General features: G+C 36.5%; 2 protein-coding genes across 2 annotated transcripts in view; one reads left to right on the forward strand and one right to left on the reverse strand.

The window, feature by feature from the left end:
* LOC102802209 (QRFP-like peptide receptor) overlaps positions 1-27,392 on the forward strand; it is a 56,547-nt gene that overhangs the window by 18,927 nt on the left and 10,228 nt on the right. The window lies entirely within an intron of this gene.
* LOC146738367 (uncharacterized) lies at positions 11,464-13,652 on the reverse strand. Its single transcript, XM_085503528.1, has 2 exons — positions 13,143-13,652; positions 11,464-11,670 (listed from the first exon to the last, which is right to left on the reverse strand). The coding sequence occupies exons 1-2, from the start codon at positions 13,650-13,652 to the stop codon at positions 11,464-11,466; spliced, it is 717 nt and encodes a 238-aa protein (XP_085359654.1).

Raw genomic sequence — 27,392 nt, forward strand, 5'->3', positions numbered from 1 at the left:
ACTTTCGGATGTTTCAATAGCATATCATGTGTTCAGATAGTACATTCAGTAAGAGTGGACCTAATTAACTTAGTACTAAGTATTATATTGGCAGCGGAGTGTGGCCACACTGAATGATGTGATTTTTAATAGATTTCGCTTGGCGGCGTTCAGTTCTTCTGTTTACTTGTCGTCAAAGCTTGGTTGTAGTAAAGTAAACATAATCACCGGCTGTCGAGTCTAAACCATCATTCATTAAACCATTAATAATTAACCATTAAGTGTATGTACATAATGAAACCTAACATACATACCGTCCACGTGGCAAAACACACATGCAAGTAACATACCTCACATTTGCATACGTTACATGCGTGGCCTGTTTACCTTTCCAGCATATGACATGTATCACAGACCCTCCAGTAGGGTTTCTACTGGAGGGTCTATGCATGTATGCATCATTTTAAACTAGTAATTACTTCTTAAAATAAAGACTCAAAGCATCACAATAGTCATGCGCGTACAACAGTCGCCACGCAGTTCGTATGACGGTGGCGTATAGCGCAGCAAACCAATCTCAACACAGAGGGCGTGCTGTGTGTGAAGCATGCTGGGAGCAAGTGTCTAAGCAGAAAGTGGCATAGATCACTTTACCGGAAGTAGTGAAACTGGGGTGCAAATACAAACATGTCAGTCTAGTCTGTCGGTATTCGGTAAAAGGGAATTGACTGACTTCGATTGGTAAACCCGCAAGCACAATGTAACGCGTGCAAGTTTACGTTACACCCCAAAATGGTATGCGCGCGCATGCAAAACGCCGTATCTTCGACTTCCGGAAAATTGATCTATTGCACAACATTTGTCAAGCAGCACTCCGCAGTCGGCAAGCAGTGCGCTACGATCGTCACGCAGCGTGTTAGAATTTCGTGTAACAAAAGCGATGTCATTCACTTGCGCTGCATTACATCGCATATCGAGCACGCCGTGGCGCGGCGACCGCGGCGCTTGAAAAGAGTGTTGCAGCCAAAAATGACACGTTTTACCTATTTTTAAATCAAGGAGTTAGAAAACATTTCGCCGCAAATTGCGTTTCGCATACACGGAAGTTACTATGGATCCTATAATATGTAGCTGTACATGCTTTTTATGTTGCGTTTGCAAGTCAAACACGTTCACAGATTAATAAAGCCCTGAAGCGATGAATACATGTTGCTGAGTACCGCGCTAATCGTTTTACCAAATGCAATGGCATTGACAAAACACTCGTTAATCAAATGGTACCATCTACGACTCCTGAATTGGACAATTTTAGAATAGTCATTAATAGTTTCTATGGTTCCATTACTGTTAAATATAATTGAAAGGGTGTTTTTGTCAGGTTTAATTGAAATTGTATGTAGTTATGTAGATACAAAACGACTCATTCTGATATTGCTCAGAGGGGAGATGACTTTTGCATGTAAATAACGTTCAAGTAGTATTAAACAATCCAGCCTGATTGAACATGCACGAGGCTAATTACGAGACATAATTGGAAATCACACGAGTTGAAATTCGGGTCATGTTCAACTGGCAACAAGCACAGCACTGTTTCGTGTTTTTATTTTTGTTGTCGCCAAACATTCTGACACAGTTCAATATTGACTTATATAATCGTATATACAATTTGAGGCTAATTATTTGAAAACCGCTGCTTCTAGTACTTTGAGTAGCTCGCGACTCAAAGGTACACTGTAAATCATTGTAACGTGTTTTAAAATATGACACATTTTTGTCTCCACTTTAAAATTATTTCAAGTGTTTTATAATTAAACACATTAATTAAAATCGCAATTTTAAAATAAAAAACATTTTTACTGTATTGTGATACAATATTTAACGTGTTTATAAGCTTGTTCCCACTTTAGAAACACTTAAAGTGTTTATACTATGCATAATTATGAAGTGTTCAACACATTTAAAAGCGATTTTACTATAAACACATTTTTTAAAAGTGTTTCCACCAGGAACATGTATAAAAAAGTGCTTATTATCACAACACTTTATAAAGTAATTGTACTGGACACACATTTTAATGATCACGAAACGTATAAAAGACATGAATGAAGTGTTTACTGTCACAACTCTTTGAAAAGGGAATTCACTACAGACACACATTTTGAAAAGTGTTTCCACCAGAAATATGTATTGAACAAGTGTTTATCATCGCAACACTTTGAAAAGTGCTTTCACATTAAACACAATCTGAATATTGACATATGTTTTGTAACGGAGTAACAATACAACCATACTTTCAGGTTTATTTAATATAACTTCTAGTTTCCTTCTTTGCTCTAGAAATCTAAAAGCCATCAATCGGTTCTAGTTGTTGTTGCTTCCTTAACGAATACACCACCTGTCCACACACTCTCGATAGTATAATTCAATCGTTGAATGAGCGTGCGCACGACACAGCTTACCAGTTACTTAAATTATTGTTCAATATTTGTTTTCATATTGTCTTTATTGTATTAATGAAATTTTTAAATATAGGAAAATATAAAGCTCTTTATTACATGCACAGTATGTCTACTGACAAGAGTTTTAAAAACAGATTTCGGTGATTGTCTAGTTGGCATATATACCATAATGTTTACTTACGAGTCCTCAGACTTTTCACTCAATTTTGTTAATAATGCTTGCATAATGTTCGATGCATTTATCCATAAATTTCTTATCAATAAACACTTTAATGACTCGTTTATGTCTATGGTGTGCCATTAGGGCCAAAATTGAAAAACACCAATAAATAAAAGAATAAATCAAAGAATAGGTAAATAAATCAAAGAATAAATCAAAGAATAGATAAATAAATAAAAGAATAAATCAAAGAATAAAACAATAAATAAAAAAATAAATTGAAAATTAGAACAAGAAATAAAAGATTAAATTGAAGAATAGAACGATAAATTAAAAAATAGAAGAATAAATAAAATAATAAAACAAAAAATAAAAGAATAGAAAAATAAATAAAACAATAAACGAAAGAATAGAAAATTAAATGAATAAATAAAAGAATAGAAAAATAGAATCAGCTTATTTAAATAAGTGTTTTAAAAAACCTGTTTAAAAGTAAACCGCCGTTGCACCGCAACGGAGGGAAAAATTAAACCGCTGTTGCGCCGCAACGGAGCTAAAAATTTAACCGCTGTTGCGCCGCAACGGAGCTAAAAATTTAACCGCCGTTGCGCCGCAACGGAGCTAAAAATTTAACCGCCGTTGCGCCGCAACGGAGCTAAAAATTTAACCGCCGTTGCGCCGCAACGGAGCTAAAACTTTGACCCAAACTTTAACCCCAAAGTCACAACGCGCTTGAAAAACAAGATGTCGAAGGAAAGTCATCACCAACAGGGAGGTGCTGATCATCGTCGATCTCGTTTGGTAACTGCGACTGAAACACTTCACCGAGCCGCTGCTGACGTGGCGAAATTATTGGCCGAAGACCAGACAAGTCGTCGCAATGAACCAAGTCATTCACAGTTACAAATATCCCCGCCAATATTGTCGGCGCCTTCGGGCTCCCGCGACGCGAGCAGTTCGTTGACAAAATCGACACACGACTTTTCTAGTAAAGAAGCCCTTGGTGAATTATTCCCTAGTTTAAGGGATCAACGTTCTGGAAAAGGTCGCTCAAAACCTAAAAGCAAGTTTATTGCTCTCTTGACGCCCCCAAACACATGGACACATAAGTTTTGTGTTCTGGCATTGAAAGACGCCACATTTGTCCCAAGCACTGCGGATAAGGAACAATTGAAACTTGCTGGTTTAGGCGAGAAGAAAATTGTTTTTCAAAACAAAAGCGGCGATCACGAGTATCTCATGAATACATTATATTCTGAATTTCCAAAGCTAAGACATGCTATGGGATTCACAATTTGGCGCACGTGTGGCCGAAATAGCAAAACGCTTGTTGAACTCAAGCCGCCTATATATGGATATTCGCTGAAGTTTCTCAGAAAGGACTCTATACTAGGATCTGCTGTTGCCTATGTGAAGCCATTACAAAAAAATCTGTTATTGGAACCAGAAATGACGACAAGATCATTAAGCTCAGACGTAAGTGTTCTTGTATGCTTTGTATTTATTTATTTGTTTATAAATTTATTTATTTAGTACATCATGCACAAATTTAAAGTTCATATTTTTGGCTATTCTAGATTAATTAAGGTAGAAATCTACTCATAACTGAAAATATGCAGAATTTATTCATTTTGCAAAATTGTACTCCTTGTCAATCGAAGTATAATGGCATAAAAAAGTTGGGTGTCACCAACTGTATTTTAATGAATGGCAGCCATTTTGTTAGTTTTGTAATGCTTCTACTATTGGTTCCTAGATATTATGACATATTATGAAATATCTCAAATTCTAGGCTGTATGGTGACAGAGTGAATATATATATATATATATATATATATATATATATATATATATATATATATATATATATATATATATATATATATATATATATATATATATTTGATGCCTGGTGGGATACTTTTTGCTATCTTGAATTATGTTCTATGAAATTTCCCTAAAAATATTAGGTCAATTTTCTCAAAATACAGGTAGTGTAATATACACAAACATTTTACCATGTTAACTTTACCTTAGGTAAAGCACATTTCACATTAATTGGTACTCAGCAAATTTAAGACATACCACAGTACTGTATATATGTTATTTTGCTTGGTGACATTAACTCATATTATTATACATCTGTCACCCTAATGCCATAAGTTACAGTGTGTCGTAATTTTGCAGTATTTTACAGTGTATTTTCATCCTACCAAATATGGAATGATTATGCCCGTAAACGTCCTCTAATAATAAAAACAAACATGGCTGCAATCATTAATCATGGTTTGACCGGACTCCACACAAAGAAGTTCACTGATTCTGTACTAAACTTTTCGGCATTGTATCTTCGAGAGGAAAAGATGTATAATAAAAAGGTTATTACTAGGATACCGCAAAGTATGCACTCAGACTGTACACCCTAGCATTGACCTCCGGTGCGCATCGGTCAATACTTTTTGGTATCCTCTTAATAACCTCATATTAATGACAACTGAAAGTTTATTTTGAAAACATCCGTAGGAATAGTCATATTTTTCTGCCTATTTTGAGAACCAACAGCGACTGTAATTTTTTGCAAATGCATGTCCACTAAATTTAAATTTGTCCACTAAAATTAATTAACATCATGCCCAATTAGCATAAATTTGTAATTGTAATTTGTAAGGAATGTTCCATGAAAGCATGATTTATTTGTTGTTTTGATGCTTGTAGATGGTCATGTGATAAAAAGGTTGTCACTTGATATCACTTATTCATAGAGCTGGTTAATAATAATGGCATCATGGGTTATTTATTCACCTCATCTTTGGTTCATGAATAATACTAGCTCATGGCATTACTCATATCAATCAGCTCTATATACAAGTGATATAAGGTAATAAATAACCTTGTATTGTTTTTTTATCATAGTTAATTTCAGGAAAACAGACCCCACAAGTTACATGCATTCACTGTAATGCATCTGTTGACATAGATTGCTTTAGTGATCATTACAAACATTGTAATAAAGAGACTGACTCCAGTGATAACACCAGTGATGAAGGGATAACTGATGAAGAATGTAGCAATGAATCAAAAAAATCCAAGGTGGAAAATCTAGCTGTAGATTTTACAAGTAGCCGATTAGAGGATCAGGTAAGTTTTCTGTGACACCCCCATGGTGTACTGTTAAAATAAAGTATGCTATTGCAAAGTTTATTTATCTCTCTGTAGTGATATACAGTGATAGGAATATTTATAAAAATTTGTGATTACTGATTATCAGCGTTATTTCAAATTGAAATATTAAATATTGAATACTAGTAGCCCAAAATAAAGCACTTTTTGATTAAATTATGTTGAACTAACTTATTTGTTAGAACTTGTGGCAATGTTACAATATTATCCGATCAATTTAATTATTAGTCATTATGATTTATAAAAATTTGTGTATTTATAAAACATTTAATTTTATTTATAAAATGTTTAATTTTATTAATTTGTCATGAACCTCGTTCATGCCTTTATGGAATTTACTGTACAGTATTGCAAGAGATAAAAAAATATTGAATGCATTAAACAATGAAACTCTGGAATTAACAGGACATAGCAATAAGAAAGACACTAGATTTTAAATATATTTTGTTACATTAGATATGTAGTTGTCACATCATGATTGTAATTTGATTTTAAATTACATTTTAGTTCAATGCTAAAGTTGTCGTGTTAATGAGTGTCTTCAATGGAACTAAAAATAAGGAAGAAATTCTAAGATGCATGTCTTTCTGCAATGGTAACTCAGAAAAAGCATATGATATTCTGTCTGAACATGAAAGTGGTAAGAAATTGTGTCATATTTGTTTTGTTGTGTGTTCCAAAAATCAAAAAGCTGACTTTTTCTATTTCTAGAACTATTGTATGTAATTTGTATGAAGACATTTTAAACTTGTTTGCAGGAGAGGGATGTCTTTGTGCCATTGGGTGCTTACGGTTTGGGTTCTGTCTGTTTGTCTGTCCGTTGCATTATCTTCAAAGTTCATGAACCGATTTTCCCTAAACTTGGTACATATGGTATATACATGATGGTGTACAAATGACCCAAATTTTTGCCTCTGTTCTGATATATTATGGCTGAACAATGGCCATTAATTGACCCCAAAATAGCCTAAAAACCTCATTTGATATGTGTAGAGTATTATTTCTACATTGTGCTGGCCAATTCTGTTCAAACTTAGAATATGGATAAACCTGTTTTTCAGATTTTTTAAAATTTGTTAGTGAAAAGAAAATTTATTTTGGTTCATTTTTGCAGCAACTTGGGAATACATTAGACATATCGCACATATTGAATTGTCTGGCAGTCCAAGTCATTAGTTCAGTGTAGAACTGGTACATGTATGCACTTGATCAAAAATGAGCTGACATTTCATTTGTCATATATTTAATTACAAGAACAGAGGATTCTGTGACATTCTCAATAGCTTACCAAAAATTGCTATAAAAATTAAATTTTTATGGAAAATATTAATATATGCCATGTCTGTAATGAAATGAAAGAGAAGGTTCTAGAGTACACTTGTTTACATTTTGTGTCCATTTTCCACTATGGGTAATGTTGTCACAGCAGATCATGGGCAATTGCTGGTCAGTGAGCAAACTTATTGTATAATCTTGGTGCTGTTCAGTGTTGGCTAGGTTTAGTGCATATAATTTTGGAGATTTTGGTAAAAATGTTTCTACAAAATCTGCATTAACTTAATATGTCAGGAATGTCATTCAAAAATCTACTCTTATTACAACCTAGCAACCTATATCCACCTAAAATATAGCCATTGTTCATAAGGAACATGTTTCTTTTTTATTGCAACTCTCCCAAATCTGATACATGTACTTAGAGCATGGTTAGTAACCGTGCTTAGAACGAGTGCATAAATCATTTTTGTACCCTTTCACAATATTTTTATCAGTATTGAATGTTGATCATACTCCCTTCCTCCCTCTGATATGTTAAATAGATGGACTTTGATATTAATTGTGCCTAGATTGTATCTATTTTTATTCTTTGTAGGATATTTTTCTTCTTTCAATCATAATCATGTTTAGGCTACAACTCTTCAGTATCTGCTCATTCAGATTAAAATGAGGACTATACTTCCATAACTTGTAATTTGACTTTTCTCTATGTGATTGTACAATCATAACAACGCCTTCCTAATCTGCATTTATTGAGGTATTTAGAGGCTAGAAATGGTGACTTTGACAAAACCTCTTTTTACCCTGAAACTGTGTCATTCAATTAATATATGAATATTATATTGTGGCAATTAATGGTGCACTTTTTAAAGTTGTTTGTTCTAATTGTATTAACTCACTCACATTCACTCAACTAAAGGATGATGATGTTTTATGATGAATATGCACTCTATTTCAGGTGCATCACTATCAAATGTGTCAAGTCAGAATGTTTACACTTCTATAGTTGAACCAGCTGCCAGTGACAGTGATGTTGGTCATTGTAGCTTTCAAAGTGATCCGTTTGAACCTGTTGTATCTACTGAGACAGCAGCCAGTGCCATGGCCAGTGACTTGTATAGTATTGTACTTCCAAATCAATTGCAAACTGCAGTAAATACATGTACTGAAACAGCAGCCAATATCAATAGCATGTATACTACTAGCTTTTCAAGTCAACAGCAAACTGCAGTATATACAAATACTGGAGCAGTATCAAGTGCCAGCAACACGTACACAAGTTTTCCAAGTCAGTCACAGTCTGCAGTTACTGCATCAGCAACCAGTGCCAGCAACTTCTATACAAGTTTTCCAAGTCAGCAGCTAACTGCAGTTACTGCAACAGCAACCAGTACCAGCAACATTTATACAAGTTGTCCAAGTCAGCCACAATCTGCAGTTACTGCGGCAGCAACCAGTGCCAGCAACATTTATACAAGTTTTCCATGTCAGTCACAATCTGCAGTTATTGAGACAGCAGCTAGTGCCAGCAACATGTATACTACTACCTGCTTACCAAGTCAGTCACAATCTGCAGTTATTGAGACAGCAGCTAGTGCCAGCAACATGTATACTACTACCTGCTTACCATGTCAGTCACAATCTGCAGTTATTGAGACAGCAACCAGTGCCAGCAACATGTATACTACTACCTGCTTAATACATTGCCTGCTGAAAGCCACCATAGATAGCTGTAGTAGCAGTATTTTTCATTAAACTTCAAATGTTGGAGTACAACTAAATATATCTGCTTAGAAGAACTTCAGCCTAACTGAAAATGTTTAATATTGATTCTCATACACAGTATCATGTATCAACATATTTTGTGGTCTGTGTGTGGTGCATGCAGTAAGTTTATTCTGTACTCAAACATTTGTAAGTTTATACATGGACACACGAATGAGCTTATAATATAGATACAGTATAGCAACATTCTGAGGAGAGTTTGGAGCTTTTTCAAATTTGTATCTGTTTGTTTAGTTCTGTTGTTGACTACATGAAACTATATTCATATTGGTGATCTGTCACTCTGTCATCTGTCCAACGGTCTGTTTGATTTTTTTTATAAAAACATATGAACTCTTATGAACCATAGCTTGTAATGGTCTCAAATTTGCTGTTGATTGAGTATGTGTTCTATGATTAGTTGATGCTTAATCATGTGGCACATTATTTCACGGTTCATATTAGAAACTCTTATATGCTATGTATTGTCAAATGTTATGAAATAATCATTCCGTTCTACTGCCACACATTTTTTGCATAAGAAATGTTTTCCACAATATGTGTATATTATTGATGCATTTTCTGGTAGGTTGAAAAGAGAACTTTTAATCCCCAACTGGGCATGATTATATGTTTGATTCCATTTGTCAGTCTTTTATTTCTTATGTTGTATTTCTTTGGAGTTTTATAGACCAATTATTCAAAACTTGGTAACAGCTGTCTGAGATGGCTGACAATTTTATCTGTTTTTTGTGCATAATTCTGCTTATATCTCAAATTCACATAGTCCATTTAGAGCCAAATTTGGTACACAGACATTTGCGTTCTAGCACATCACCAAGAATTCACCCTGTTCAGTCAAACTTGACACACAGAATACATCCTGGAATAGACTTCATTTGTTGACTCGTTTCAAGATTGCTGAATAGTGGACATTTCACTTCCAACAAATTACAAAAACATTGAACATTTTCGTCATCCCAGAACTTTATAGTTGGGAAATTTTGTTTGTAATCTTCTGACGTGTCAAGTAGTATGTGTACTGTAACACATGTTAAAGCTGAATGTACAGTATCTTCAAGATATCCACATCAGATGTCTTGCACAATAGTCAAACATTAAGCAGTTCCATGCACAGTATTAAGTTCAGATATGATTTTAGGTCTAGTTACTCAAAATTGAGAGAATTTTAACAAAGTTTTGCCAACATTACAACTTTGAATTGCTTTTCATTATAATTGATTCAGTTGACAGTGTAGAACTGGAATTCGCACTTGTTCAAAACATAGAAGAGAGCTGGTTTTGATTTGTTTATTGCAAATCACAAGTCTTTAATTGTTCCTAATTATCTTGTTCATAATTTAATTGTTACTAATTGTTCTTAATTTAATGTTTTCATGATTTGATGTTCATCAGGGATAAGTTGGTATAAATACCAGTTATTACACTGATTTTAGTCAAAATATTTACAGGTTATGCCCATTTGTGCAGTGTACAGTTGATTTTAAAAACAGTGAGCAGTATCAAACAAGTTGTCCAAGTAGTGGGGGTGGAGGGTACTCTCCTGAATTTGAGGTATGCTCCGCAACAAGTTGATTGGCCATTGGGGCATTTTGATTATAAAAATAGCTTTGTGCTTTGTTGCTGCAAAATCATTGAAAAATCTCAAATTTATCCGGATGCATCTACAATCGTTTCAGTTGGAGTATACCTCCCTCCTTGTTGTTTATTTTCTCCATAAAATATTATATAAAGTAAAAATCTGACCAGTGTTGTTGTAAACAGTTTATTATACAGACGGCATGCTAATGAAACAATGTGAAACAACAGTTGTGAACCTGTTTTCAAGATATGAATATCTTTGATTAGTCTGGCATGTTCACACTGTTTACAGCAATTGAATGTTGCAAAGGTTTACAGTAATATGAACATTTAAAGTCATTGGCGCATAGTTATTGCAGTTTTAGCTCATGTCACAGTACCATCAAGTGACCTACATATTTACTATATTTTTGTACATGGCAAAGACACATTAAAGTTGTGATAATCACTGTACATAATGACCTAATTCAGGAATATATTCTCTGTTGAGTTTAAATTTACATGTTTATAATGTACAATTTGTAACTTTATTAGTTTTTTTATCATAAGTGTTGATAATAAACAAAGGAGTTGTTACACACATATTCAGTTTAAAAACAAATTTGTCAAATCATAGTCTGGCATTTAATATACCAATGAACAACAATACTGTTTTCAGAAAAGAGCTTCTCTGTTTTAGGGACATCAACTGGTGAAGCATTCATTCTGACTAAAATCAGTAACTTAAATTTCATTGATTCTTCAAGAATGAGTTTGTATAAAGTTACTGCTCGAAAATACTTAGTGAAAATGAGTTAATAATTAGATAAATTAGGTTTTGTCACTGCATTGGTCTGTGATAAATTACCCCAAATTATATGTATAAAATATTGGAAAACATGTTCTACATGTGTCCGTGCACTGAACAGCACTGCTGATTATGTACTTGTCAAATTGAGACTTAATATAGTAACATCGTATAACCTAGAAAGTACTTAATGGCTATACAAATTAATTACTTTATTCAGCACATTACAATAAAATCATGGAACACGCAGACACAGTCTAAAATTCATTAATTGTCTGCAATGCCATTTGATACAGATCTGTTCCAAAAACATTACTTTGCTGCAATGGGTCTATTCGTGCCTCCAACAGACGAATCTCTGCTGAAGTAATATCACATTCAATTGTTGGTACATCAACATTTGGAATATCATCATCAGCTGGAGTAGGACCTTCCCAGTCTATTCCATAAGATGATAACTCTGTCTGCAAAATGAAATTTAAACAACATAAATTGTGACTTTCACACAATTCAGAGACAAAGTTAATTAAAAAGATGTTAATTATCAAGTTAATGCCCATAATATACACAAAAACTGCCCAAATTATCACAATAGCAGATCATCCGGGGGCACAATTTGCTCTTCTAACAGATATTATATTGAATCATATAAGTTGAGTGAGATGCATGTCCAAACAGAAAGTAGCTGGTGAACATATGCACTAATTAGGTCAATGATACTTCCACATTTTTTACTCCTGTGTGCAAAGCACACAATGGGAGTCTTTGCAGTTACCCTGTCTGTATGTGTGTGTGTGTCCTTCTGTTCCACTGATATCTCAAGAACCATACATTGTTTTTTTATGAAACTTGGTGCATAGATGCGCAGATTTGATTAGGTTTTAGTAGAAACCATGCATATTAATTACCTAATTTGCATGATAATTAGCTCATTTTTAGCTGTTCCATAACTGTTCCACTGGTATCAAAAGAACTACTCATTGGATTTTGATGAAACTTGGTTCATAGATGCTTTGAACTAATGCCAGGTTTTGATTAGTTTTGGGTGAAAATCTGTGCATATTAATTACTTAATGTGCATAATGATTAGTAAATTTTCGGCTTTTCCACTGATACCTCAACTACTAATCATCACATTTCAATGAAACTTGGTACCTAGATGTCTTAGGACACTGCACAGACCTAGTATGTTTTAGGGTAATATCAGTACATATTGATTACCTAATTTGCATAATAAATTAATTTTCAGCTTTTGATATTTCAAGTAGTAAGCAATACATTTCAATGGTACATAGATACTGAAGGACTATGCAGAGATCGATTGTTTTGGGATAATATTTGTGCATATGAATCACCTAATTTGCATAATTAGTTAATTTTCGGATTTGCACATACATCTCAAGTACTAATCATCACATTTCAATATAACTTGGTACATAGATCCTCTAGGACTATGCAGAGATCTGATTAGTTGTGGCGTAAATAATTGTGCATATTAATTAACTTATTTGCATAATTATTTAATTTTCAGTTTTTTCACTGATATCTCAAGTACTTATCATCACCTTTACATGAAACTTTGTACATAGATGCTCTAGGACAATGTACAAATATCAGTTTGGGGTTAAAATCTGTTCATATAAATTTTCTAATTAGCATAATAATTCATAATTGTTCTGATCACATTTCAATGAAACTTGGTACATAGATGGTCTGTTACATTGCACAGACCTTATTAGTTTTACACTCTGTTTATTTTAAATTTTCTGATTTGCATAATTAGTTTTCAGCTTTTCCATCAATATCTCAAGTACAAGTAATTTTGAATTAATATTTACTGTGTCTCTAATACACTCAGCACACGGGAGTTCTTTCTAAACTTTCTTTGATCAGTCATTAAACCCGCTAGATGATATTGTCTGTGTTTATTACTTACATTTGTGCTAGGTTCAAATGCTTCTGTAGCTTCAGTACTAGAAGAGGCTGCGATATTCAGCAGTCCGGACACCCAAAGTTGATTGGGAGACATGTTCCCTTCTGTTGTTCTAATTGGGTGTTGATTCCAACTTGCAGAAAACATGGACAAGTGTCTTCTTATACTTGGTAAATACACATAATGTAAACAGAATAAATGCATATCATTACATGAATCAAGAAGACCCTGGTCTTCGAGAGCATAAAATGTATTATAAAATACATATAAGCACCCACAAAATACATCACGCCATAAGCGCTCAATACGTTGATTGTGTATACTTTTTCCTGTGATATGACTACCTCTCCCAGGTCCTCTGTCTGGGTGCGAAAGCATATACTTTGCAATTTCAACGTTTTCTAATCCATGATCAGATCGCACTCTAGACGGTACACCATATTCACACACAGCTGACATAAAGTCCTCCAGTACTGTGAATGCTCTGTTGTTGTCATTGCACTGTAAATACATAATTCTACATGAATATCCGTCTATGCCACCATGGATCACAAATCTCCAACTGCAATAAAATTAGAATGAAAGTATAATGTGTGGTATGTTTACACAGTACCAGGTACATCAGTATAATGTGTGGTGTATTTAGACAGTACCAGGTACACCAGTATATTGTTTGGTGTATTTAGACAGTACCAGGTACACCAGTATATTGTTTGGTGTATTTAGACAGTACCAGGTACACCAGTATATTGTTTGGTGTATTTAGACAGTACCAGGTACACCAGTATAATGTATGGTGTATTTACAAAGTACCAGGTACACCAGTATAATGTATGGTGTATTTACACAGTACCAGCTACACCAGTATATTGTTTGGTGTGTTTATACAGTACCAGCTACACCAGTATATTGTTTGGTGTGTTTATACAGTACTGTAGTGATTTGCACACACTATTGATATGCTAATTAATGTACACCTGGTATGCCAGTACATCTGGCATGCGCTGCTATAAAAGAAAGGTAATTCAATAAAATGTGGTCAGTATTCTATAAGCCTTGGTCGTGTTTGTGTCTTGTCATTGTGTGCGTGCTTTTGCTACGGGTCCACCCCAGAATATCACAAGTACCAGGTACACCAGTATATTGTGTGGTGTATTTACACAGTACCGGATACACCAGTATATTGTTTGGTGTATTTAGACAGTACCAGGTACACCAGTATAATGTATGGTGTATTTACACAGTACCAGGTACACCAGTATATTGTTTGGTGTGTTTATACAGTACCAGCTACACCAGTATATTGTTTGGTGTGTTTATACAGTACCAGGTACACCAGTATAATGTATGGTGTATTTACACAGTACCAGGTACACCAGTATATTGTTTGGTGTGTTTATACAGTACCAGGTACACCAGTATATTGTGTGGTGTGTTTATACAGTACCAGGTACACCAGTATATTGTTTGGTGTATTTATACAGTACCAGCTACACCAGTATATTGTTTGGTGTGTTTATACAGTACCAGCTACACCAGTATATTGTTTGGTGTGTTTATACAGTACCAGCTACACCAGTATAATGTGTGGTGTGTTTATACAGTACCAGGTACACCAGTATATTGTTTGGTGTATTTATACAGTACCAGGTACACCAGTATATTGTTTGGTGTGTTTATACAGTACCAGCTACACCAGTATAATGTGTGGTGTGTTTATACAGTACCAGCTACACCAGTATAATGTTTGGTGTGTTTATACAGTACCAGCTACACCAGTATAATGTGTGGTGTGTTTAGACAGTACCAGGTACACCAGTATAATGTGTGGTGTGTTTATACAGTACCAGCTACACCAGTATATTGTTTGGTGTGTTTATACAGTACCAGCTACACCAGTATAATGTGTGGTGTGTTTATACAGTACCAGGTACACCAGTATATTGTTTGGTGTGTTTATACAGTACCAGCTACACCAGTATATTGTGTGGTGTGTTTATACAGTACTAGGTACACCAGTATATTGTTTGGTGTGTTTATACAGTACTAGGTACACCAGTATATTGTTTGGTGTGTTTATACAGTACCAGCTACACCAGTATATTGTGTGGTGTGTTTATACAGTACCAGCTACACCAGTATATTGTTTGGTGTGTTTATACAGTACTAGGTACACCAGTATATTGTTTGGTGTGTTTATACAGTACCAGCTACACCAGTATAATGTGTGGTGTATTTAGACAGTACCAGCTACACCAGTATATTGTTTGGTGTGTTTATACAGTACCAGGTACACCAGTATATTGTTTGGTGTGTTTATACAGTACCAGCTACACCAGTATATTGTTTGGTGTGTTTATACAGTACTAGGTACACCAGTATATTGTTTGGTGTGTTTATACAGTACCAGCTACACCAGTATAATGTGTGGTGTATTTAGACAGTACCAGGTACACCAGTATAATGTGTGGTGTGTTTATACAGTACCAGGTACACCAGTATATTGTTTGGTGTGTTTATACAGTACCAGCTACACCAGTATATTGTGTGGTGTGTTTATACAGTACCAGCTACACCAGTATATTGTTTGGTGTGTTTATACAGTACTAGGTACACCAGTATATTGTTTGGTGTGTTTATACAGTACCAGCTACACCAGTATAATGTGTGGTGTATTTAGACAGTACCAGCTACACCAGTATATTGTTTGGTGTGTTTATACAGTACCAGCTACACCAGTATATTGTGTGGTGTGTTTATACAGTACCAGCTACACCAGTATATTGTGTGGTGTGTTTATACAGTACTAGGTACACCAGTATATTGTGTGGTGTGTTTATACAGTACTAGGTACACCAGTATATTGTTTGGTGTGTTTATACAGTACCAGGTACACCAGTATATTGTTTGGTGTGTTTACACAGTACTAGGTACACCAGTATATTGTTTGGTGTGTTTATACAGTACCAGCTACACCAGTATATTGTTTGGTGTGTTTATACAGTACCAGGTACACCAGTATAATGTGTGGTGTATTTACACAGTACCAGGTACACCAGTATATTGTTTGGTGTGTTTATACAGTACCAGCTACACCAGTATAATGTATGGTGTGTTTAGACAGTACCAGCTACACCAGTATATTGTTTGGTGTGTTTATACAGTACCAGCTACACCAGTATATTGTGTGGTGTGTTTATACAGTACTAGGTACACCAGTATATTGTGTGGTGTGTTTATACAGTACTAGGTACACCAGTATATTGTTTGGTGTGTTTATACAGTACCAGCTACACCAGTATATTGTGTGGTGTGTTTATACAGTACTAGGTACACCAGTATATTGTTTGGTGTGTTTATACAGTACCAGGTACACCAGTATAATGTATGGTGTATGGTGTGTTTATACAGTACCAGGTACACCAGTATAATGTGTGGTGTGTTTACACAGTACCAGCTACACCAGTATATTGTTTGGTGTGTTTATACAGTACCAGCTACACCAGTATATTGTGTGGTGTGTTTACACAGTACCAGGTACACCAGTATATTGTGTGGTGTATTTACACAGTACCAGGTACACCAGTATAATGTATGGTGTATTTACACAGTACCAGCTACACCAGTATATTGTTTGGTGTGTTTATACAGTACCAGGTACACCAGTATATTGTTTGGTGTGTTTATACAGTACCAGCTACACCAGTATATTGTTTGGTGTGTTTATACAGTACCAGGTACACCAGTATAATGTGTGGTGTGTTTACACAGTACCAGGTACACCAGTATATTGTTTGGTGTGTTTATACAGTACCAGCTACACCAGTATAATGTGTGGTGTGTTTAGACAGTACCAGGTACACCAGTATATTGTTTGGTGTGTTTATACAGTACCAGGTACACCAGTATAATGTGTGGTGTGTTTAGACAGTACCAGGTACACCAGTATATTGTTTGGTGTGTTTATACAGTACCAGCTACACCAGTATAATGTGTGGTGTGTTTATACAGTACCAGCTACACCAGTATATTGTTTGGTGTGTTTATACAGTACCAGGTACACCAGTATATTGTTTGGTGTGTTTATACAGTACCAGCTACACCAGTATAATGTGTGGTGTGTTTATACAGTACCAGCTACACCAGTATAATGTGTGGTGTGTTTACACAGTACCAGCTACACCAGTATAATGTATGGTGTGTTTATACAGTACCAGGTACACCAGTATAATGTTTGGTGTGTTTACACAGTACCAGGTACACCAGTATATTGTTTGGTGTGTTTATACAGTACCAGCTACACCAGTATATTGTTTGGTGTGTTTATACAGTACCAGCTACACCAGTATAATGTGTGGTGTGTTTAGACAGTACCAGGTACACCAGTATAATGTATGGTGTGTTTACACAGTACCAGGTACACCAGTATATTGTTTGGTGTGTTTATACAGTACCAGCTACACCAGTATAATGTATGGTGTGTTTATACAGTACCAGCTACACCAGTATAATGTATGGTGTGTTTACACAGTACCAGCTACACCAGTATATTGTTTGGTGTGTTTATACAGTACCAGCTACACCAGTATAATGTATGGTGTGTTTATACAGTACCAGCTACACCAGTATATTGTTTGGTGTGTTTATACAGTACCAGCTACACCAGTATAATGTATGGTGTATTTATACAGTACCAGCTACACCAGTATAATGTGTGGTGTGTTTATACAGTACCAGCTACACCAGTATATTGTTTGGTGTGTTTATACAGTACCAGCTACACCAGTATATTGTTTGGTGTGTTTACACAGTACCAGCTACACCAGTATATTGTTTGGTGTGTTTATACAGTACCAGCTACACCAGTATATTGTTTGGTGTGTTTACACAGTACCAGGTACACCAGTATAATGTTTGGTGTGTTTATACAGTACCAGCTACACCAGTATAATGTGTGGTGTGTTTATACAGTACCAGGTACACCAGTATATTGTTTGGTGTGTTTATACAGTACCAGCTACACCAGTATATTGTGTGGTGTGTTTATACAGTACCAGCTACACCAGTATATTGTGTGGTGTGTTTATACAGTACCAGCTACACCAGTATAATGTGTGGTGTGTTTACACAGTACCAGGTACACCAGTATATTGTGTGGTGTGTTTACACAGTACCAGCTACACCAGTATAATGTGTGGTGTGTTTACACAGTACCAGCTACACCAGTATAATGTTTGGTGTGTTTACACAGTACCAGCTACACCAGTATAATGTTTGGTGTGTTTATACAGTACCAGCTACACCAGTATATTGTTTGGTGTGTTTATACAGTACCAGCTACACCAGTATAATGTATGGTGTGTTTATACAGTACCAGCTACACCAGTATATTGTTTGGTGTATTTAGACAGTACCAGGTACACCAGTATATTGTTTGGTGTGTTTACACAGTACCAGCTACACCAGTATATTGTTTGGTGTGTTTATACAGTACCAGCTACACCAGTATAATGTATGGTGTGTTTACACAGTACCAGCTACACCAGTATAATGTGTGGTGTGTTTACACAGTACCAGGTACACCAGTATAATGTTTGGTGTGTTTACACAGTACCAGGTACACCAGTATAATGTTTGGTGTGTTTACACAGTACCAGCTACACCAGTATATTGTTTGGTGTGTTTATACAGTACCAGCTACACCAGTATATTGTTTGGTGTGTTTACACAGTACCAGGTACACCAGTATAATGTTTGGTGTGTTTACACAGTACCAGCTACACCAGTATATTGTTTGGTGTGTTTATACAGTACCAGCTACACCAGTATATTGTTTGGTGTGTTTACACAGTACCAGGTACACCAGTATAATGTTTGGTGTGTTTACACAGTACCAGCTACACCAGTATATTGTTTGGTGTGTTTAGACAGTACCAGCTACACCAGTATAATGTGTGGTGTGTTTAGACAGTACCAGGTACACCAGTATAATGTGTGGTGTGTTTATACAGTACCAGCTACACCAGTATATTGTTTGGTGTGTTTATACAGTACCAGGTACACCAGTATATTGTGTGGTGTGTTTACACAGTACCAGCTACACCAGTATAATGTTTGGTGTGTTTACACAGTACCAGCTACACCAGTATATTGTTTGGTGTGTTTACACAGTACCAGCTACACCAGTATAATGTGTGGTGTGTTTAGACAGTACCAGGTACACCAGTATATTGTTTGGTGTGTTTACACAGTACCAGCTACACCAGTATAATGTGTGGTGTATTTAGACAGTACCAGGTACACCAGTATATTGTTTGGTGTGTTTATACAGTACCAGCTACACCAGTATATTGTTTGGTGTGTTTATACAGTACCAGCTACACCAGTATAATGTATGGTGTGTTTACACAGTACCAGGTACACCAGTATATTGTTTGGTGTGTTTACACAGTACCAGCTACACCAGTATAATGTGTGGTGTATTTAGACAGTACCAGGTACACCAGTATAATGTGTGGTGTGTTTAGACAGTACCAGCTACACCAGTATAATGTATGGTGTGTTTAGACAGTACCAGGTACACCAGTATATTGTTTGGTGTGTTTATACAGTACCAGCTACACCAGTATATTGTTTGGTGTGTTTATACAGTACCAGCTACACCAGTATATTGTTTGGTGTGTTTATACAGTACCAGCTACACCAGTATAATGTGTGGTTTGTTTAGACAGTACCAGGTACACCAGTATATTGTGTGGTGTGTTTATACAGTACTAGGTACACCAGTATATTGTGTGGTGTGTTTATACAGTACCAGCTACACCAGTATAATGTGTGGTGTGTTTACACAGTACCAGCTACACCAGTATAATGTGTGGTGTGTTTAGACAGTACCAGGCACACCAGTATAATGTGTGGTTTGTTTAGACAGTACCAGCTACACCAGTATATTGTGTGGTGTGTTTATACAGTACCAGGTACACCAGTATATTGTATGGTGTGTTTATACAGTACCAGGTACACCAGTATAATGTGTGGTGTGTTTATACAGTACCAGCTACACCAGTATATTGTTTGGTGTGTTTATACAGTACCAGCTACACCAGTATATTGTGTGGTGTGTTTATACAGTACCAGCTACACCAGTATAATGTATGGTGTGTTTATACAGTACCAGCTACACCAGTATATTGTGTGGTGTGTTTATACAGTACCAGCTACACCAGTATATTGTGTGGTGTGTTTATACAGTACCAGCTACACCAGTATATTGTTTGGTGTGTTTATACAGTACCAGCTACACCAGTATATTGTGTGGTGTGTTTATACAGTACCAGCTACACCAGTATAATGTATGGTGTGTTTATACAGTACCAGCTACACCAGTATATTGTTTGGTGTGTTTATACAGTACCAGCTACACCAGTATATTGTGTGGTGTGTTTAGACAGTACCAGCTACACCAGTATATTGTTTGGTGTGTTTATACAGTACCAGCTACACCAGTATAATGTGTGGTGTGTTTATACAGTACCAGCTACACCAGTATAATGTATGGTGTGTTTACACAGTACCAGGTACACCAGTATATTGTTTGGTGTGTTTATACAGTACCAGCTACACCAGTATATTGTTTGGTGTGTTTATACAGTACCAGCTACACCAGTATAATGTATGGTGTGTTTACACAGTACCAGCTACACCAGTATAATGTATGGTGTGTTTACACAGTACCAGGTACACCAGTATATTGTTTGGTGTGTTTACACAGTACCAGGTACACCAGTATATTGTTTGGTGTGTTTATACAGTACCAGGTACACCAGTATATTGTGTGGTGTGTTTATACAGTACCAGGTACACCAGTATATTGTGTGGTGTGTTTATACAGTGCCAGCTACACCAGTATATTGTTTGGTGTGTTTATACAGTACCAGGTACACCAGTATATTGTTTGGTGTGTTTATACAGTACCAGGTACACCAGTATATTGTTTGGTGTGTTTACACAGTACCAGCTACACCAGTATAATGTATGGTGTGTTTACACAGTACCAGGTACACCAGTATATTGTTTGGTGTGTTTATACAGTACCAGCTACACCAGTATATTGTTTGGTGTGTTTACACAGTACCAGCTACACCAGTATATTGTTTGGTGTGTTTACACAGTACCAGCTACACCAGTATATTGTTTGGTGTGTTTACACAGTACCAGCTACACCAGTATAATGTATGGTGTGTTTACACAGTACCAGCTACACCAGTATATTGTTTGGTGTGTTTACACAGTACCAGCTACACCAGTATAATGTATGGTGTGTTTACACAGTACCAGGTACACCAGTATAATGTGTGGTGTGTTTATACAGTACCAGCTACACCAGTATAATGTGTGGTGTGTTTATACAGTACCAGCTACACCAGTATATTGTTTGGTGTGTTTATACAGTACCAGGTACACCAGTATAATGTATGGTGTGTTTACACAGTACCAGCTACACCAGTATAATGTATGGTGTGTTTATACAGTACCAGCTACACCAGTATAATGTGTGGTGTGTTTATACAGTACCAGGTACACCAGTATAATGTGTGGTGTATTTATACAGTACCAGCTACACCAGTATATTGTTTGGTGTGTTTACACAGTACCAGCTACACCAGTATAATGTATGGTGTGTTTACACAGTACCAGGTACACCAGTATAATGTGTGGTGTATTTACACAGTACCAGGTACACCAGTATAATGTGTGGTGTATTTACACAGTACCAGCTACACCAGTATAATGTATGGTGTGTTTATACAGTACCAGCTACACCAGTATAATGTGTGGTGTGTTTATACAGTACCAGGTACACCAGTATAATGTTTGGTGTGTTTATACAGTACCAGCTACACCAGTATATTGTTTGGTGTATTTACACAGTACCAGGTACACCAGTATAATGTGTGGTGTGTTTATACAGTACCAGCTACACCAGTATATTGTTTGGTGTGTTTATACAGTACCAGGTACACCAGTATATTGTTTGGTGTGTTTATACAGTACCAGCTACACCAGTATATTGTGTGGTGTGTTTATACAGTACCAGCTACACCAGTATAATGTGTGGTGTGTTTATACAGTACCAGCTACACCAGTATATTGTTTGGTGTGTTTATACAGTACCAGCTACACCAGTATATTGTGTGGTGTGTTTATACAGTACTAGGTACACCAGTATATTGTTTGGTGTGTTTACACAGTACCAGGTACACCAGTATAATGTATGGTGTATTTATACAGTACCAGCTACACCAGTATATTGTGTGGTGTGTTTATACAGTACCAGCTACACCAGTATAATGTGTGGTGTGTTTATACAGTACCAGCTACACCAGTATATTGTGTGGTGTGTTTATACAGTACCAGCTACACCAGTATATTGTGTGGTGTGTTTATACAGTACCAGGTACACCAGTATATTGTTTGGTGTGTTTATACAGTACTAGGTACACCAGTATATTGTTTGGTGTGTTTATACAGTACCAGCTACACCAGTATATTGTTTGGTGTGTTTATACAGTACCAGCTACACCAGTATAATGTATGGTGTATTTATACAGTACCAGCTACACCAGTATATTGTGTGGTGTGTTTATACAGTACCAGCTACACCAGTATAATGTGTGGTGTATTTATACAGTACCAGCTACACCAGTATATTGTGTGGTGTGTTTATACAGTACTAGGTACACCAGTATATTGTTTGGTGTGTTTATACAGTACCAGCTACACCAGTATATTGTTTGGTGTGTTTATACAGTACCAGCTACACCAGTATAATGTATGGTGTATTTATACAGTACCAGCTACACCAGTATATTGTTTGGTGTGTTTATACAGTACCAGCTACACCAGTATAATGTATGGTGTATTTATACAGTACCAGCTACACCAGTATATTGTGTGGTGTGTTTATACAGTACCAGCTACACCAGTATAATGTGTGGTGTGTTTATACAGTACCAGCTACACCAGTATATTGTGTGGTGTGTTTATACAGTACCAGCTACACCAGTATAATGTGTGGTGTGTTTACACAGTACCAGCTACACCAGTATATTGTGTGGTGTGTTTATACAGTACCAGCTACACCAGTATAATGTGTGGTGTGTTTATACAGTACCAGCTACACCAGTATATTGTGTGGTGTGTTTATACAGTACCAGCTACACCAGTATAATGTGTGGTGTGTTTAGACAGTACCAGCTACACCAGTATATTGTTTGGTGTGTTTATACAGTACCAGCTACACCAGTATAATGTATGGTGTGTTTATACAGTACCAGCTACACCAGTATATTGTTTGGTGTGTTTATACAGTACCAGCTACACCAGTATATTGTGTGGTGTGTTTATACAGTACCAGCTACACCAGTATAATGTGTGGTGTGTTTATACAGTACCAGCTACACCAGTATATTGTGTGGTGTGTTTATACAGTACCAGCTACACCAGTATAATGTTTGGTGTGTTTATACAGTACCAGCTACACCAGTATATTGTTTGGTGTGTTTATACAGTACCAGCTACACCAGTATATTGTGTGGTGTGTTTACACAGTACCAGCTACACCAGTATATTGTTTGGTGTGTTTATACAGTACCAGCTACACCAGTATAATGTGTGGTGTGTTTATACAGTACCAGCTACACCAGTATATTGTGTGGTGTGTTTATACAGTACCAGCTACACCAGTATAATGTGTGGTTTGTTTAGACAGTACCAGCTACACCAGTATATTGTTTGGTGTGTTTATACAGTACCAGCTACACCAGTATATTGTGTGGTGTGTTTAGACAGTACCAGGCACACCAGTATAATGTGTGGTGTGTTTATACAGTACCAGCTACACCAGTATATTGTTTGGTGTGTTTATACAGTACCAGCTACACCAGTATATTGTGTGGCGTGTTTATACAGTACCAGCTACACCAGTATAATGTGTGGTGTGTTTATACAGTACCAGCTACACCAGTATAATGTATGGTGTATTTACACAGTACCAGCTACACCAGTATATTGTGTGGTGTGTTTATACAGTACCAGGTACACCAGTATATTGTGTGGTGTGTTTATACAGTACCAGCTACACCAGTATATTGTTTGGTGTGTTTATACAGTACCAGCTACACCAGTATAATGTGTGGTGTGTTTATACAGTACCAGCTACACCAGTATAATGTGTGGTGTGTTTATACAGTACCAGCTACACCAGTATAATGTGTGGTGTGTTTATACAGTACCAGCTACACCAGTATAATGTATGGTGTGTTTATACAGTACCAGCTACACCAGTATATTGTTTGGTGTGTTTATACAGTACCAGCTACACCAGTATATTGTTTGGTGTGTTTATACAGTACCAGGTACACCAGTATATTGTTTGGTGTGTTTATACAGTACCAGGTACACCAGTATATTGTTTGGTGTGTTTATACAGTACCAGCTACACCAGTATAATGTGTGGTGTGTTTATACAGTACCAGCTACACCAGTATAATGTATGGTGTGTTTATACAGTACCAGCTACACCAGTATATTGTTTGGTGTGTTTATACAGTACCAGCTACACCAGTATATTGTTTGGTGTGTTTATACAGTACCAGGTACACCAGTATATTGTTTGGTGTGTTTATACAGTACCAGCTACACCAGTATATTGTGTGGTGTGTTTATACAGTACCAGCTACACCAGTATAATGTGTGGTGTGTTTATACAGTACCAGCTACACCAGTATAATGTATGGTGTGTTTATACAGTACCAGGTACACCAGTATATTGTTTGGTGTGTTTATACAGTACCAGCTACACCAGTATAATGTGTGGTGTATTTACACAGTACCAGCTACACCAGTATATTGTTTGGTGTGTTTACACAGTACCAGCTACACCAGTATAATGTATGGTGTGTTTACACAGTACCAGGTACACCAGTATAATGTGTGGTGTATTTACACAGTACCAGGTACACCAGTATATTGTTTGGTGTGTTTACACAGTACCAGGTACACCAGTATAATGTGTGGTGTGTTTAGACAGTACCAGGTACACCAGTATAATGTGTGGTGTATTTACACAGTACCAGGTACACCAGTATATTGTTTGGTGTGTTTACACAGTACCAGGTACACCAGTATAATGTGTGGTGTGTTTATACAGTACCAGGTACACCAGTATATTGTTTGGTGTGTTTATACAGTACCAGCTACACCAGTATATTGTGTGGTGTGTTTATACAGTACCAGCTACACCAGTATAATGTATGGTGTGTTTATACAGTACCAGCTACACCAGTATAATGTGTGGTGTATTTACACAGTACCAGCTACACCAGTATATTGTTTGGTGTGTTTACACAGTACCAGCTACACCAGTATAATGTATGGTGTGTTTACACAGTACCAGGTACACCAGTATAATGTGTGGTGTATTTACACAGTACCAGGTACACCAGTATATTGTTTGGTGTGTTTACACAGTACCAGGTACACCAGTATAATGTTTGGTGTGTTTATACAGTACCGGGTACACCAGTATAATGTATGGTGTGTTTACGCAGTACCAGGTACACCAGTATATTGTTTGGTGTGTTTATACAGTACCAGCTACACCAGTATATTGTTTGGTGTGTTTACACAGTACCAGCTACACCAGTATAATGTGTGGTGTATTTACACAGTACCAGGCACACCAGTATAATGTATGGTGTATTTACACAGTACCAGGTACACCAGTATAATGTGTGGTGTATTTACACAGTACCAGGCACACCAGTATATTGTTTGGTGTGTTTACACAGTACCAGGTACACCAGTATAATGTGTGGTGTGTTTAGACAGTACCAGCTACACCAGTATAATGTGTGGTGTATTTACACAGTACCAGGCACACCAGTATAATGTATGGTGTATTTACACAGTACCAGGTACACCAGTATAATGTGTGGTGTATTTACACAGTACCAGGCACACCAGTATAATGTATGGTGTATTTACACAGTACCAGGCACACCAGTATAATGTGTGGTGTGTTTATACAGTACCAGCTACACCAGTATAATGTATGGTGTGTTTATACAGTACCAGCTACACCAGTATATTGTTTGGTGTGTTTACACAGTACCAGGTACACCAGTATAATGTGTGGTGTGTTTAGACAGTACCAGCTACACCAGTATAATGTGTGGTGTATTTACACAGTACCAGGCACACCAGTATAATGTATGGTGTATTTACACAGTACCAGGTACACCAGTATAATGTGTGGTGTATTTACACAGTACCAGGCACACCAGTATATTGTTTGGTGTGTTTACACAGTACCAGGTACACCAGTATAATGTGTGGTGTGTTTAGACAGTACCAGCTACACCAGTATAATGTGTGGTGTATTTACACAGTACCAGGCACACCAGTATAATGTATGGTGTATTTACACAGTACCAGGTACACCAGTATAATGTGTGGTGTATTTACACAGTACCAGGCACACCAGTATAATGTTTGGTGTGTTTACACAGTACCAGGTACACCAGTATAATGTGTGGTGTGTTTAGACAGTACCAGCTACACCAGTATAATGTGTGGTGTATTTACACAGTACCAGGCACACCAGTATAATGTATGGTGTATTTACACAGTACCAGGTACACCAGTATAATGTGTGGTGTATTTACACAGTACCAGGCACACCAGTATAATGTATGGTGTATTTACACAGTACCAGGCACACCAGTATAATGTGTGGTGTGTTTATACAGTACCAGCTACACCAGTATAATGTATGGTGTGTTTATACAGTACCAGCTACACCAGTATATTGTGTGGTGTATTTACACAGTACCAGGTACACCAGTATATTGTTTGGTGTGTTTACACAGTACCAGGTACACCAGTATAATGTGTGGTGTGTTTAGACAGTACCAGGTACACCAGTATAATGTGTGGTGTATTTACACAGTACCAGGTACACCAGTATATTGTTTGGTGTGTTTACACAGTACCAGGTACACCAGTATAATGTGTGGTGTGTTTATACAGTACCAGGTACACCAGTATATTGTTTGGTGTGTTTATACAGTACCAGCTACACCAGTATATTGTGTGGTGTGTTTATACAGTACCAGCTACACCAGTATAATGTATGGTGTGTTTATACAGTACCAGCTACACCAGTATAATGTGTGGTGTATTTACACAGTA

This window comes from Saccoglossus kowalevskii, chromosome 9, assembly GCF_978046115.1.
Source record: "Saccoglossus kowalevskii chromosome 9, keSacKowa6.1, whole genome shotgun sequence".
NCBI classification, from domain to species: domain Eukaryota; kingdom Metazoa; phylum Hemichordata; class Enteropneusta; family Harrimaniidae; genus Saccoglossus; species Saccoglossus kowalevskii.

What these genes read in the sequence shown, in the direction of transcription:
- LOC146738367 (XM_085503528.1), bottom strand. Translation starts at nt 13,652, where the DNA reads ATGTATTTACAGTGCAATGACAACAACAGAGCATTCACAGTACTGGAG. An exon ending in CATTTGAACCTAGCACAAAT is followed by an intron (nt 11,671 to 13,142) that starts GTAAGTAATAAA and finishes TTCATTTTGCAG; the next exon opens with ACAGAGTTATCATCTTATGG.